This window comes from Protopterus annectens, chromosome 1.part2 (assembly GCF_019279795.1).
Source record: "Protopterus annectens isolate FY-2018-M chromosome 1.part2, PAN1.0, whole genome shotgun sequence".
In the NCBI taxonomy this organism is placed as follows: domain Eukaryota; kingdom Metazoa; phylum Chordata; order Ceratodontiformes; family Protopteridae; genus Protopterus; species Protopterus annectens.
The window spans coordinates 702,933,100-702,948,410 of record NC_056727.1 but is presented as its reverse complement, the minus strand read 5'-3'; the positions used below and the strand labels follow the sequence as shown (position 1 = coordinate 702,948,410).

The 15,311-nt window shown below is 44.0% G+C and overlaps 1 protein-coding gene across 3 annotated transcripts in view; it reads right to left on the bottom strand.

The window, feature by feature from the left end:
• Positions 1-15,311, bottom strand: part of HEATR5B (HEAT repeat containing 5B) — a 2,176,461-nt gene that overhangs the window by 1,761,745 nt on the left and 399,405 nt on the right. For all 3 annotated transcript variants that reach the window (XM_044058540.1, XM_044058533.1, XM_044058548.1), the window contains exon 8: positions 11,426-11,675. In XM_044058540.1, the coding sequence (XP_043914475.1) occupies positions 11,426-11,675 (250 nt within the window). The remainder of the gene's footprint in view (positions 1-11,425; positions 11,676-15,311) is intronic.

The window sequence follows — 15,311 nt, the reverse complement described above, 5'->3', positions numbered from 1 at the left end:
CGTCAGGCGAAATCCCTTGAGATTGTTTACGGAACCACATCTTCCCACCCTTCTGGCCTTTGGGGTAAGGCCTAGAAGGAGTCGAAAAACGGACTCCGACGGCAGAAAGGGTCTTGCCATCAGTCTCGCACCTAGTCAGGGTTTCTTTCACTTGAGGACCAAAGAGAGATGATCCATCAAAAGGGGAGTTCGTGAAAGACGTCTTGAAAGGGTCCGCAAAATTGCATAGCCGCATCCAGGCGTGCCTACGTAAGGCTACACCTGTCCCTCTTGGCTCTGTTCGCTCCATCGGCCGCATAAGAGAGGAGGCATGGAGGAGTTAGATATGGAATTAGGGTAGCCAGCTGCGTGTTCATTTTTCTTGGAAACCCGCAGCTGTAGGATCCTTTAACATTTCACTCGCTTCTTTGATCAAGTCCCTTTGAAGACAGTGAAATGGCACAGGTAATTCAGCGACGCATGGTAAATGTCGCTGAGGAGAACATCCGCTTCCGTACCTATCCATGGACCTAGATTCCTTGTTAGGTGGATGGACAGGTACTGAAGGATCAGCCAGTTCCTTCTTTGTGGCAGCAGCTACCACCATAGCATCCACAGAAACTCCTTTCGTTAAAAATTGCTTGTCTGCAGGAGCTGTGATGAACTTAGAGGGTCTCCTGGGAGTGGGGTCCACTGAATCAGGAGCCGTCCATGCCTTCTTAGCAACCACCTGCATGAGGGGTGAAGGGGAGGGACACCCAGGAGGTGGAAGGACGAGAGCCAAACGCCTCAAGATACACAGATTCGTCCTCCGAAGGGTTGAGGGCTGGCCAATTTCCCCTCTGTTTCAGGATCTCCAGGATGTCTGCAAATGAGACATCTTCAGAAGGGGAACGGGGGGAACCCTCAGAATCATCCAGATCTGTGTCTGACGTGATAGACTCAGGTGAGTCAATGTGTTTCCTCTTGCACTTCCTCTTCCGAGGGGGCTCTTCTGCCAAATCAGGAGAGGCCTCGGAAGAGGATGAAATCCCCACAGGGGGCTCCTGAGGAGCTGGCTCTCTGCGGTCCGGGATGAGGGAGTGAGTCGACTTACCCTGAGGCAGCATAGAGGGAGGGGCGGACGGAGCCGACTGTGGAGTAGAGCCAGGCTCTAACACACTCCGCATGACCTCGAATGCACCCCTGTCAGGCAGAGCCAGAGGTCCTCGCTCCGAGGAGCTAAGAACCCCTCGGCACCGACAGTGATGGCTCCGAGGTCGATGTCGAGCCGAACTCACCAGCGCCAAGCTCCGAGAGGGAGAGGGGTCGGACAAGGGTCCGATGCCACTCACCCTCGAGCCGACGAGGGAAGTCCGGCGCCGAGATTCCTCCAAAGAAGAAAACGGAGCCGACGACGGGCCGAAGACAATTGTCTCGGCTCCGGCAACCACAGTCTCGGTTCCGGCGACCCGGCTCGAACTCAAAAGAGTCGAAGGAGGAAAGAGTTGATGGACCGGGGCAGGCACCGACTGATGAGTCGGGCTCTGAAGCATCTGGGCTAGTGCCTCGGACTTAAGTAGTCGACTCACTACCCTCTGAAGGTCATGATCGGACAGCCTCGATGACCTAGAGGAATGAGACCTTTGGTTCCGTTCAGACAGCAGGGGAGATCCTGGAGCCGAATGAACGGAGCCAATAGAAGGTGACCTGGACCTCTTTCTAGTTGTCGGCTCCGAAGGTCTGGTCGGAGCCGACACGGGTACCTCAATAACCTCGGCTCCGGCCGGAGCCGAGGGAGCCACAGAAACTGTGGACTGAGACTTATCGGCTCCAGCCGGAGCCGATAAAGGCAAAGGTTGAACAACCTGAGGTCTCGGCTCAGAAGCCGGAGCCGAAGACCTCGATGCCTTAGAGGGCTTCCCTGTTGAAACTGACAGGGAATCCTCTGGCTTCAACAAGCCTCTCAGAATTAGCTTGTTTTTTCTTTCCTGCAGGACCCTGGGGCTGAAGCCATGGCACACAGCACAGGAGTCCTGCAGGTGCAAAGGCCCCAGACAATAGACACAAGAAGTGTGAGCGTCTGTCAGAGACATTTTCTGACAGCACGCATCACACTTCTTGAATCCGGAGACCTTTGCTTCTTTAGACATTTCCCTAACTGACAGGTGTACACTAACACACACCCAAACACACAAGTTATACCCTGTCAGGAAAAATAATAACTTTTGTAGAAATACTAGAATTTAAAGTACAATAAAATTAAAGTAAACTACACAAACACTCCACTAGGGAGGGAAGGCCTAAGGCCCAAAGGAAGAACCAAAGGTTCTTTAGTAAGGAAAAAGGGAAAAAATAGGGTCGGGGATAAAGATTTGTGGTCTACACTAACTAAGAAGAAATTTAACTTAAAAAGGGGTAAAAGGAGTAACTTTTAGAATAAAAAGCTAACACTCACCAGGAACCGGTAGAAGCAACCAACCTCGAAGCTGTAGGCAAAGCGAGATCTGAGGTAACTCTCGCCTAGCATTGTGGGATATAAGGGGAGCCTCGAGCCGGTGGAACCAACTCTCGAGCTTTTAGAGTGGCCGAGTCGGAGCCGAGGTCGGCTCCGAACCCATCCAGCAAGAATGAAGGCGAGATAGACAACTTAACATTTAAGTCTAAGGTTGGCAATCACTATAGCAGCCATTTATACACCCCCTGGAGACAACATTACCTTACTGGAAAATATTCTTTCCTACTCTTCTCAACACATACATAATGAAATTATCCTTCTTGAGGACGTAAATATAAACTGGCTATCCCTCTGCACTCCAAACTCCACGCTATGTATCAACTTGTATAGTTTTACTCACCTTATCTCTACACCCACCCCTGCCAATAAACCGTATAACGCTGGCTCACTTATTGACTGGATATTAGTCTCAGACCCACTCAAATATCATAACCCTGGAACTCTACCCGACTCCCTAAGTGATCACTTACCAGTAAAAGTTTTAAGAGTCTCTCCTCACTTCTCCAGACCACATAGATATATTAAATTGTTGCAAACTATCCTACTTCCACTCTGAAACATTTAATTCCCTCCTTTCCAAAATGAACTGGTCTTTTCTGACCCAACTCCCTCTAGATGACACAGTGCACTCATTTAACTAAACCTTCCTAAATATTCTTAACTCAATGGCACTCTAGCACATTGTGCATGTTAAATCCAACATACCCCCCCCCCCCGGTTAACTAATACTTCCCGCACCCTGATGAAAACAAGAGACAGAATGTGGAAAAAATGGGTGCAAACCAAGCTCCCCATCCACTTACAAAAATACAAAGAAATTAGAAACCTGACAAAAAATATTAATAAAGACAAAAAAAGCCTTCTAGTATAACCCACCTTCTGCCCAAAGATCAAACTTACCAAAATGTTGGTACTCCATAAATCAAATACTCCATCCTGGCAACCCTTCATCAACTAACACATACCCAACAAATACACCACAAGAAAATGCATCCATCTTCAATTCTTATTTTATTGAATCCATTAGGAAGATGTTAAGTTCAGACTCCTCCAATATTAACACTATAAATCCCCCCAACCTCGTTCCTAGTCTAAATCCTACTAATACAATTTCTCTTAAAACTATACCTACCATCTATATTAGATCTGTACTCTGTAAACTAAAACTCTGTTCTACATCTGCTGATAAAAAATAGTTGTGTAAGAACTTACCATAAGCTTAGATGTCCTTCTCTTCCATGTTGCAGTATTCTTAACAGTAGAGAGGTTGCTGCCTTCTGTGCCACCGGCAGCCAGTATACCAAAGTCTTTGTTTCAGGAGGGTACGTGTGATGTCCCTTATCAGGGCCATAAATTGACGTTGGGTAAAGTGATGTCTGCACGTACCCTCATCAGAATGTTTTGCCACATACAGTAGTGCTCCTGTGGGTTAAAAGGGGGGTCCTACATGGAGACCCTTAGACTTACATGTATGCCTGGTCCAGGTCAGAAGGTTGGCTGTGCTGCGAGTGGAGACTGAGGAAGAGAATGACTATGTCCCCACAGGTAGGCCATGGCTTGGTAGTTAGGAAAGAAACAGGGGGTAGGTGGGTGGGACTGAATACTGCAACATGGAAGAGAAGGACATCTAAGGTTATGGTAAGTTCTTACACAACTACTGTATGTCCTTCTATTCTCATGTTGCAATATTCATAACAGTAGGGTGAGTACCAAAGCTTTAGGTATGAACCTGGGTGGAGGAGTGGTTTCAGAGGTCAAGCAGGCCTTAGAGGCTTGACCTGGCAAAACCTGCTCTTGCTCAGGAGGCCATGTCCAGCTTGTAGTGCTTGATGAAGGTGTGGACCGAGGTCCAAGTGGCTGCTTCTAAAATAGAGGTGAAGTCAATGCCTTTGAAAAAGGCAGTAGAAGAGGCAGCTGCCCTGGTAGAGTGAGGTTGAACATAGCCCTGCAAGGATTTTCCATGATGGGAGTAGCACAAGGTAATGGATTTAGAGATCCATGAGGAAATGGTCTGTTTGAAGACAGCCTTCCCTAGGGCTCTGGAATGGAAGGAGATGAATAATTGGTCAGATTTTCTAATAGATTTGGTTTTGTCCAAGTAGTACCGGAGTTGCCTGTGTACATCCAAGGAATGAAGAGTCCTCTTGGAGGAGTTTTGTGGATGAGGGTAGAAAACTGGTAGGTTAATGGTTTGATTTAATGAAAGTTCATTAACTACCTTGGGCATGAAGGAAGGGCTGGTCCTGAAAGCAACTTTGTCTTTGTGGAAAAAAAGATAAGGAGAGGTAGCCATAAGGGCTTGTATCTCTGAAACTCTCCTGGCGGAGGTAAGAGCCACTAGCAGAACTGTTTTCGGGGTGCATAGTTTCAGGGAAGCTGAATGAGCTGGTTCAAAAGGAGGTAATGTTAGTTTTTCTAATACGAAACTGAGGTCCCAAGGAGGGGGAATAGGTCTCCTGGCGGTCTGATATGAAGGACTCCTTTCAGAAAAAGCTTGACTTCCAGTCTGGATGCCAGAGGGGGTGATATGGGTAGACAAGCAGACATGGCAGATAAGTGGACTTTGACTGAAGAGTAAGTTAGTCCTGAGTGGAGTAGCTCACACAAATAGGATAGAACCATTGGTATAGGAGTAATAAAAGGGTCCTGGTTTTTCCTTTGACACCACTTGGTGAATCTGTACCCCTTTGATACATAGTTTCTCATGGCACTAGGTTTTCTGGCCACCTGCAGAACACCGAGTATGTCCTCTGAATATAGGTGTCTGTAAGGGATTAGAACCCTATTACCCATAAGGTCAATTTCAGGTTGTTCACCTGTGGATGGAGTAGGGATCCCCTGTCCTGTGTGAGCAGGTCTAGTCAGTGGGGTAACCTGTGGTGATTGCCCTTGGCTAGTAAGTGGAGGAGGGGAAACCAATGCTGTCTTGAACAAAATGGGGTCACCAGTAGGATTTTGGGTTTACCCTTCTGAATTTTCAGAAGGACTTTCTGAATTAGTGTGAAAGGAGGGAAGGAGTAAAGGTACATTCCCCTCCCAAGAAAAGGAGAATGCATCCAGTTTCTATGCTTGTGAAAGTGGATCCCTTGTGCAGAAGCTGGGCATCTGTTTGTTCTGGGGGAGGCAGAGAGATCTGCTTGTGGAATACCCCACCTGTGTATCTGGTCCAGGAAAACCTCTCTATAGCATCCATTCGTGAGAGGGGGCCGAGGTTCTGCTGAGTTTGTCTGCCATAACATACTGTGTTGAGGGAATATACACTGCTACAAGGTGGACCTGGAGGGAAGATGCTAAGTTCCAAATCTGGATGGCCAGGCTGCATACAGAGTAGGACCTTGTCCCCCCTTGCTTGTTGATGTACCACAGGACAGTCATATTGTCTGTGATTACTTTCAGGGTTCCTGGCATGAGAGTAGATTTGAAGGTTAGAAGAGCTAATAGTAATGCCCTCATTTCCTTGATGTTGATGTGGTCCTTTTGTCTTAGAGTGGACCATTTGCCTTGTGCTGAGAACTGTTTCTGGTTTGCTAGAAGCACTGTACCCCACCCCATGTCTGACGCAACTGTGGAGAACTGCTGTTGGGGGGCTGGAACCTGTAGGGGGGTTCCTAGGTTGAGGTGCAGTGCTGACACCCACCACTGGATTTCTTTTTTTTTTAGGCACAGAAGTAGGGGAAGGGGAGAGTCCATGGGTTGGGAGTGTTGGCTCCATAGGTTTTTTAAGACCCACTGGATTTTGCACATGTGGAGTCTTGCCAGAGGTAACATGGGTATCACAGATACCATGTGGCCTACCATTATCAGGAATTCCCGAGCTGTTATGGAAGACTGGATGAGGATCTGTGTAAAGTATAGACAAAGGTATTTGATCCTTTGGTCTGGGATGAAGGCTTTCATGCTGTCTGTTCTGATCCTGCACCCCAAGAAAACTAAGTTTTGAGAGGGGGACGTGAGATTTTTCTTGACTTAGGGTGAACTCTAGTTGAGTTATGGTGGAAGACACCTGTTGTACGTGAAGTAAAACTTGGCAGTCTTGATGAAGGATGAGTAGTCATCTAGGTATGGGTATATCTGTATACCCCCGAGTCCTGCAGTGAGCAATGAAGGGGGCTAGACACTTTGTGAACACTCAAGGAGCAGTGGAGAGACTGAAGGGCAAGGCAGAGAACTGAAAATGGCAGGAGCCTATAGCAAAGCTGGGCTCCATGGGCCATCTTTCCTTGTTAAACGAAACATCCTGGAGTAAAAGCCTGTGTTTCTTTGTGGGGCAGGTACCTGTTCTATGGTACCATGAGTTAGGAGTTGTTGAATGATAGTTGGAAATAGGTGGATTTGTTTTTTTGGTGGTTGGGAATACCTTGAAAAGGTGGAAGCATCCACCAAGTCATGAAATATCCTCTCTGAATGATGGAGAGGACCCACTGTTCTGCTGTGATTATCCACCAGGAGGGTAGGAAGAGGGTGAGACAAAAGGGATAAGGGTGTGTTTGGGTCCAAAGAAGGTGAGTCACAGTGGAGGAGGTCTGGATTGGTCAGACTGACTCCAAAAGGATGCAGTGGAGGAGCTGGTGGGAAACCTGGGATAAGAATTTTTCTGGGTTGTCTACATCCCTTAGATTGAGGAGCTGTGTGAAAGGACTGCCTTCTAACAAAGGAAAGCTTCTGTGGGTAGTTCCTATGGTATCTGGGAATAGGGGATACCAGAAGATGTTTGAGATTTTGTAGTTCCTTTTCCTTTTCTTGAAGGGATTTGAGAAGCTCAGCAGAAGCCTGCCCAAAGAGGGCCTTATTTTCCAGGGATGCGTCAAGTAATTTTCTTTGTACATCCATGGGGAGAGGTTGAAGCCTTACTCAGGAGTATTGCCTTAGAACCGATCCTGATGCAGCTGATTTAGATGAAGCTTTCACAGCATCATAACTGCACTTGGAGTGGCTAGTCACTTGGGACGCTGTGGAAAGCAGAGTGTTGACTTCGGCTTTTATGGGAGAATCCGGCACCTTGGACAGGAGGGCAGAGGCTTTGGATATGGTATCTAGGACACACCTAGCCATATGTGTTTGGAAGTCGAGGGCCCTTATAGCCAGAGTACAGGAGGCATACACTTTCTTCACTAGTCTGTCCATGAATTTGCTGTCTTTATCCATTGGGTAAAGAGGAGCAGAAAGTAACTGTCTTGAAGTTTTGTCAGCAGAGACAGTTGTAACAGCTGGGTCTGCTGGAGGGTTTCTAAAGAGGAACTTGGTGTTCTGGGGAACCTTATAAAAACGGTCGGGCATTTAGAGGCTGGTGGTTGTGAGTCAGAAGACTGAGAAGCAGCCAAAAAAGCATCCTGGAAAGCAGGTAATAAAGGGGGGACAGCAGAAGGAGATGGTTGCTCCATTTGTAAAAGGTCAAAGTACCTTTTCTTGGAGTGAGAAACCTCTGATGCCTGCCACTTAAAATGTTCCCTCATGAGGGAGACAGTGTCCCTAAAGGTAAATTCTTCTCCTGGGGACTCAGGCGAAATGAAATCCTCCTCCTCTGGTGTAATGAAATCCTTGGGAGAGTCTATTTGGATTTCATAAGAAAATGATTCCTCAGAAGAGGAGTAGTGTTCCTCAGATACCTGTAAGGGTGGCTGAGGTGAGACAGCATGGGGAAGTTGTTGTGTCTGCAAGCCCTGAAATGCCTTAAAGAAACTTTGTGAGAACACTTCCCAACCAGGAAGTGGTTGAGGTTCAGGGTGTTTAGTTTTTTGTTTTCTCTTCAAAGGAGTAGCCGGTGGAGAAAGCCATCAAGGTGGATGTCTGTTTAGTAGGAAGAGAAGGAGCAGGGCCTTCCGAATAAGTGAGTCATGGTTCCCCTCCCCCGTCCGGATCTGATGGCTGATTAGCCTCAGCAGACGTACATGCTGTTTCCAGCATCCCAGCTTCCATTAAGACTCCCGGGCCTGCTTTGGAAACTGTGGTCTGAGAAGATTCTGGGCTTTCAAGCACCTCAAGAGCCTGCTCGGATGCCTGAGGCGCAGCTTGGGATTCCAGCCTAATTTTCTTGGCCTTCCTCCTTGGCGGCTCAGCAGATGGGCCTACTCCTCTCCTTCCATATCGAACACTAAGCGACGTAGCCTTTGATTTTCTAAGTACAACTTCAGTGCCGCCAGGCGGCTGCAAAGAGTTTTGGGGAGGAAAGATTTGCAAATGGGGCAGGACGTATGGTTGTGGGTCTTGCCTAAGCAAAATACGCACTTCTCGTGCATGTCCTTGTGAGGAATTTGTCTCCCACAAGCACACTTCCCCTTTCTAGCTGACATGTAAGCCTAAACTGTAATCAAAAGCAAGGAAAAAACCCAACAGGGCACTTATCTGTATTGGTCGAAGATGCGGTTGTCTGGTCTTGAACGGAATCGTAACCAGTCGTCTTAAGAAATGCGATCTGCTTACGGAACCGGCAAACAGGAATCTGACGTTCACTGTGGCAGAAAATTTCTGATGAGGGTACGTGCAGACGTCACTTTGATACCCAGAGTCGGTTTATAGCCCTGCTAAGGGACATCACATGTACCCTCCTGAAACAAAGACTGGCATACTGGCCAGACTGTGGTGCTGCAGGCAGCAACCTCCCTACAGTTATGAATACTGCAACATGCGAATAGAAGGACATCATACCTTCCTACTTCCTTCACATAGCAGCAGACTCTCTAGCTATTCCTGTATCTATTCTGATAAACCATTCCATCTCTGAATCAAAGGTTCCCTCTATTTCGAAACAATTCTATACTCTACCCATACACAAAGGAGGTAACTCCACAGAAATCGCCAATTTCAGACCTATAGCTATCCTCTCACGTCTTTCAAATGTATTAGAAAAATGCATACACAAGCAAGTCATACAACACTTACTTCAAAAAACCCTGTTCAGCCCTACACAACATGAATTTCATCCTAAACACAGCACCGCTACTGCCCTCCTATCGTTCAACAATGTTTCTCTTGACAGAGATAATAATAAACTAGTCTCATGCTTATTCCTAGATCTTTCCAAAGCATATGATACAGTCTCTCATTCCCCTCTTCAGAATAAACTGTCTGACCTTAATTTTCTACCACTACCATTGCCTGATTTTCTAGTTATCTTACTGACAGACTACAATCAGTAAAGTGGCTCTATGCTCTCTTCCTGTCAAAATGGGTGTTCCCCAAGGATCTATTCTTGGCCCATTACTTTTCAATAGCTTTACTAACCTACTCTATTACCTCCTGCCATCAGTCACCCCTTGTTCAATATGCCAATGACTATACATTCATCACTTTTGCAGACACACTCTCCGACCTAACTTGTGTTACTCAGACAACATTTAACTCAGTTGAAACTGGACTCTCTAATAACCAGCTAATTCTGAATCCTAAAAAAAAAATAAACTCTTACTTTTTCTTCCCAAAAATGTAAACCACCTTAAATCGACTTTTTCTATCCCTTTTCTAAACAACACATCTATCGAAGTTGAACCTAACACAACTCTTACATGTCATTACAGATGACCACCTGAAATTTGATTTGCATGTTAATAGCTATCTTAAGAAACACATCAAAAACTTGGCGCCTCATACAGAAATAAAAAGTTCCTCACCAACAAAGCTAAAGTATACCTTCCCCATGTTTACCTGCTACCAAGCCTATTGTACAGCTCTCAGATCCTCACAAACCTCCAACCTTCTCTCCTAAGTTAGAAACTACCTATAAAAAAGTGGCCAGATTTACTGCAAACCAAAACTATAGATGTCATTACTGTCTCTCTCTAAATAACTTAAACTGTCTAGAAGTACCCCACCAGCTTCTCCTCTCTCAGCTTCAGATTATCCACTCTACATTTTACCAACCATCATACTGTCCCAGCCTATCTCCTCTAATCTCTTTCTACACTCCTTCTAGGAATCTTCAAAGCTCAAACCAAGACATACTACAAATCTATAAACCCAAAAACAAAATTGGTCACAACCTCTACAGCTACTATACCACCATATCCTGGAACAAACTGCCACTGGAAATTAGGTCTCACAAAAAAATCAAAGAATTTAAATCAGTCACCAAAGAATACCTGAAAAGTCACTGGTCATGCCACTGAACTCCACTGCCTTAATCTGCCTTAGGATAGCCTTCTGTCTACCCTCTTCCACTTTCAGTTCTTTCGTTTGTTCATTTGTTTCTACGCCTAACTTACATTAAATGGCAACTTGACTCTGTAATTTTTATGATTTGATTGCTGCAATTAAAAATGATCTTGTTATTATTTTTTTTTTAGTTTCTAAATTTTTATTACTATTATTGTAAATTTGTGGAGCTGTTCTCTCCAGCCCTCTGCTGAACAGAGCTATTAGCTCAGTTGGACAATCCCAGTCAACAAATGTAAAATAAATAAATAAATGCATTTCTTTAATAAGTGTATACTTTTGAGATAACTTAAGAATCTGGAGGACAGATGTGTGGCACTATATCACATGCTCAAAACACACTACTAGCCAAACAAGAGGATGATGAAAAATCCCTTAAAGACATTTTGCCCTTCAGCTGAAATAAAGCAACCTGGAGTTGACTATATTAAGTTGCGGCCGCAGCCTTCTGCACAGGGTGTTTCGGAAATTCAGACTACCTCAAAAAAGTTCAGCTAAATCAATTTGTTTTCCCAAACAGTATGTTCAAGACAAATGGCAAATGGTTAAGCAACACAAAAAAAAAAACCAAGAAGCTGCACACATCATCTCTTGCCTGTACATAAAGAACACATTTGAATTATACTTCCGATTCCTCCAATATAAGCAGGTTCCTATCTGGAAAACGTCTGCACAAATTAATCAAGTAATTACTTCCAACTTCTGTCTCTCTCTCTCACTCCCTCTCTCTCAATCTCCATCTCTCTCCCGACAGTGAAAATTATTCTCAGTTAAAACCAAATGAGTAAAAGATTTCTTTACCTACTGCTCTCATTTGTTTAGCAATTGCTTGGCAGATCTCCTTGGCAGCTGCAATCTGAGCTTTTTCTCCTAGTAGACTCCCCACAGTAGCTCTTAAGATAAAGGAAACACATCTCCGGGAATACACTGCATCTACATGACTCTGAGTAGCACGAGGGTGAGAAACTAGTTCCAGTACGTGCGACAAAAAGGTAGCAAAATTACGCTCCAACCACTGGCCACCTAGTTTTGTAACAAAAATAACATATGCCTGGAAGACAAAAGGGAAAAAATGACTATTGGGTTTAAGAAAATGCAAACATAATATCAGCTTAATTTGCTTTAATAAGGAAATTATTTAGAAAAGCTTCAGATTAACATTTCTGTTTTACTTTTCTAAGCAAATTCCAGATACATAAAACCATTGGTAAATTGGATGCACTTAGATGCAGTGTTAAAATGCTAAGCACTACTGTGCAAAGATCAGAACTGATTTTTAGAAATGAAGCTTCTTCAGGAACATTATGTTAAACTGCATCCTTTGTGTCATTTCAGTAACAAAAACACATGATCCTACTAGGAAGACTGATTGAAAGGTGAAGTCATCCTCACCTTTAAACAGCAGCAGCAAACCTGCAGATAACTGTGTAAAGGTGAAGGGGCAGAGCCCTCTACATGCACCGGTGTAAGTCTGTTTGATGAAATGAACTACAAAATAAAATGCAATTTTTGGGCAACTCTGCTCAAATGTCAAGTTTTTGTCACCACAAAATACTTTTTATCTTTTTTAACCCAACCCTGACTGCTACATATAGAGAAAATGTAAAGTTGTGTGTGAAGCTTACTGTAACATTACACATTTGAGTATACCCCCACTGTAGTCATATTCCTTACAGAAGGCAACATAGCTGACATCCTGATCAACCTCTAGAGGTTTACTTCAATGTCTCCTCAACTGAATCTCCTCCCTGATCAATGTCAAACCAAAGGTCAGAGAAATGAGACACACACAACATTCCTTCAGTTCTTCTGGTGGAAAAGACACTCAAGTGCACCCCCACTCATCATTACAGCACTTGGGAGTCTTCTAGAACTCTTCATCTGTCAGGTCCGCAAGGGATCTCGTACTAAAATATTGCATAGACAAAGGAAAAAAAGATACATGTAATACTGATGTCCCTCCCTGAATTACAGAGCAGGCAATACTAGGGACAGTTACTACCAGGTGTGATTTTCCTTAAGCAGACATAAATAATTCCATATATTTGAGGACTGGTGGGTGGGGAGTTCCCACTCACTGGGAACCTACACTGCAGAGGCATACCTCTCAATCTGCAGACATCGAAAATCTGGACAAATTCTTCCGAAAAGTTCGAATTCCGAAAAGTTGGAAAACCTAGGCAGATAATTAGCATGAAATTTGCACACCTCCCATATCCAATTTGACTGCTGGATACCACCACATGCATATGATATACAACACTTAATATCTCTAAAACATTTCTTAGTATTTAACATATTTTCTATAATAAATGCATACAGTTTCTGTAAAAGACATCCAAATTACACTTTATTAAATCATAAATAATCAAATCTTATTTATCTTTTTACGACATTTAGCACAATAACAGTAAATTTTGTAGTGACACTTTTTGGCCTATGTCTTTTCCCTTCCTCTTCACAAATCTACTGACTTTTTCACTATGTCAGAATTTTATCCTTCAGCTTGCTGCATACATTTATTCTCAGTTTCAGTTCTTACATTCATATTTTTGCTGCTTGTTTAAGTATACAGACTGGATAAAGGCGCTATAGAAGAGAAGCAAAAACGGTGGCTTATCAGTATCACGATCTCTATAAAGAAACATTTCAACAAATTAAAAGGCATGGTTTTGAAGAAAGACGGCAAAAAGGGACGTTGACAGAAACGTGAGTATCTCAAAGCTGTCAGGCTAACCAAAGGGGTTACCAGTTTTCAAAAAAAAAAAAAAAAAGATGCATTAGATGACTAGGACAAAACTTGAAGATAAAGGCTACATGGTCCACAGAAGAGGACAATGCATTATTTCACATAACACATAGTCTGTATTTTAAACAGCCCACTTAAAGAGGTAGTAAAGTAAAAAAAAATACAATTTAAATATGTAGGGGAGAAGAAAGGTTTGCATGTTATTCAGTTCCCCATTTTCAGAGAAATGGGCAAACTAGACTGCTCATTTGGTTCAGAATTGTACAATCCTGAGCATTTCAAATGGCACTTATTACAACAATGCTAATAACAGCTGTTCTGTCTCACAAAATGCAAAGCAGAAAGGAAAAGCGCTGTAATGACAAAACTTCTTTCCCAGAATTATTTAAAATAATGCATGTTACTTTTGTTGCTGTAGAGTACAATGCAAAAAGTACAGTTGTGTACACTTACCATAAATGTAGATGGTTGAGTGTATTCACTGTTGCAGTCATCACATTTGGGTTATCTGCTTGCAGTAGCCCTCATTTGGCCTGGTAAACAAAGTCTTGGGTCCTGCGTTGGTTGCTGTGCCTTCATCCATGACGTCAGGTCGTCAGGGGTGTAAAACATGCAGTCGATGCCAATACATCAGTTTTTCTTGCCCCAGATGTCAGGTGCCCCCTTAATGGGAAGCAATTAAATCTATAAATATACAAGGTTATACCTCACAAAAAAAAAAGCAAATACATCAAAAAGCTTTTGAGCACAGTAAAGGAGGGTAGAGGTATAACCAAAAGTAGTAAGGGGGCTGGAGGGAGGGTAACGAGGACTGCAACAGTGAATACATTCCAACATCTACATTTATGGTAAGTGTACACAACTGTACTATGTTCTTCATATTTCCCTGTTGCAGTCATCACATTTGGGTAGATTCCCAAAGCTAAGAATGGGAGGAGGAATTTAGACAGCAATAGAAATAGCTATAAGGCCCTGCAAGACTGCAGTGGCAAAGCCAGCTCTGGATTTAGAGAAAATTGTCAGGTGGTAATGCTTGGTGAAAGTATGTACAGAACTCCAGGTAGCAGCTTCTAGGATGTTCCTGGTAGGGATGCCTCTGAGAAAGGCTGTAGAAGTAGATGCAGCCCTGGTTGAATGGGGTCTGATTCCCTGTGGGATAGGTTTTCCATGGTGTTTGTAGCAGAAATGAATGCAATGGCCTATCCATTTGGAAATGATTTGCTTTGAAATAGCCTTCCCCTCTGTCCCTGCAGCAAATGCCACCAGCAGTTGTTCAGATTTCCTTTGAGGTTTTGTCCTGTCCAAGTAGAATCTAAGTTGTCTGTGCACATCTAAGGAATGCAGTATCCATTCCCCTTTACTCTGTGGATTGGGAAAGAAGGTTGGCAAGTGAATGGATTGATTAAGAGCCACACTGGATACCACCTTGGGCATGAAGGATGGATTGGTTCTGAGGGACACCCTGTCCGCATGAAAGATGATGAAAGGCTCCACTGCCATAAGGGCCTGTAATTCAGATACCCTTCTAGCTGAAGTGTTTGCTAAAAGGAAAGCTGTTTTCCAAGAAAGGAATTTTAAATCTGCAGTAGCAGCTGGCTTGAAAGGAGGAAGAGTGTGTTTCTCCAATACAAAGTTAAGGTCCCAGGCTGGAGTTGGAGCTCTCCTGGGCGGTCGTAAATTTTTGGCCCCTCTGAGGAACTGCTTGAGCAGTGGATGAGAGAAGAGGGGAGGTTCTGTGTTATAATGAGCTGAAATGGCTGAGACGTGAATTTTGATGGAGGAGAAAGACAGGCCCTTGTGAAGCATCTCAGTTAAGTACTGTAAAATCTGAGGTAAATTGGGCACTGCTGTGCTCATCCCTTGAGACTGGTTCCAGGCGCAGAATCTTTTCCATTTTTCAGAATAAGATTTTCTAGTAGTAGGCCTCCTTGCCTCCAA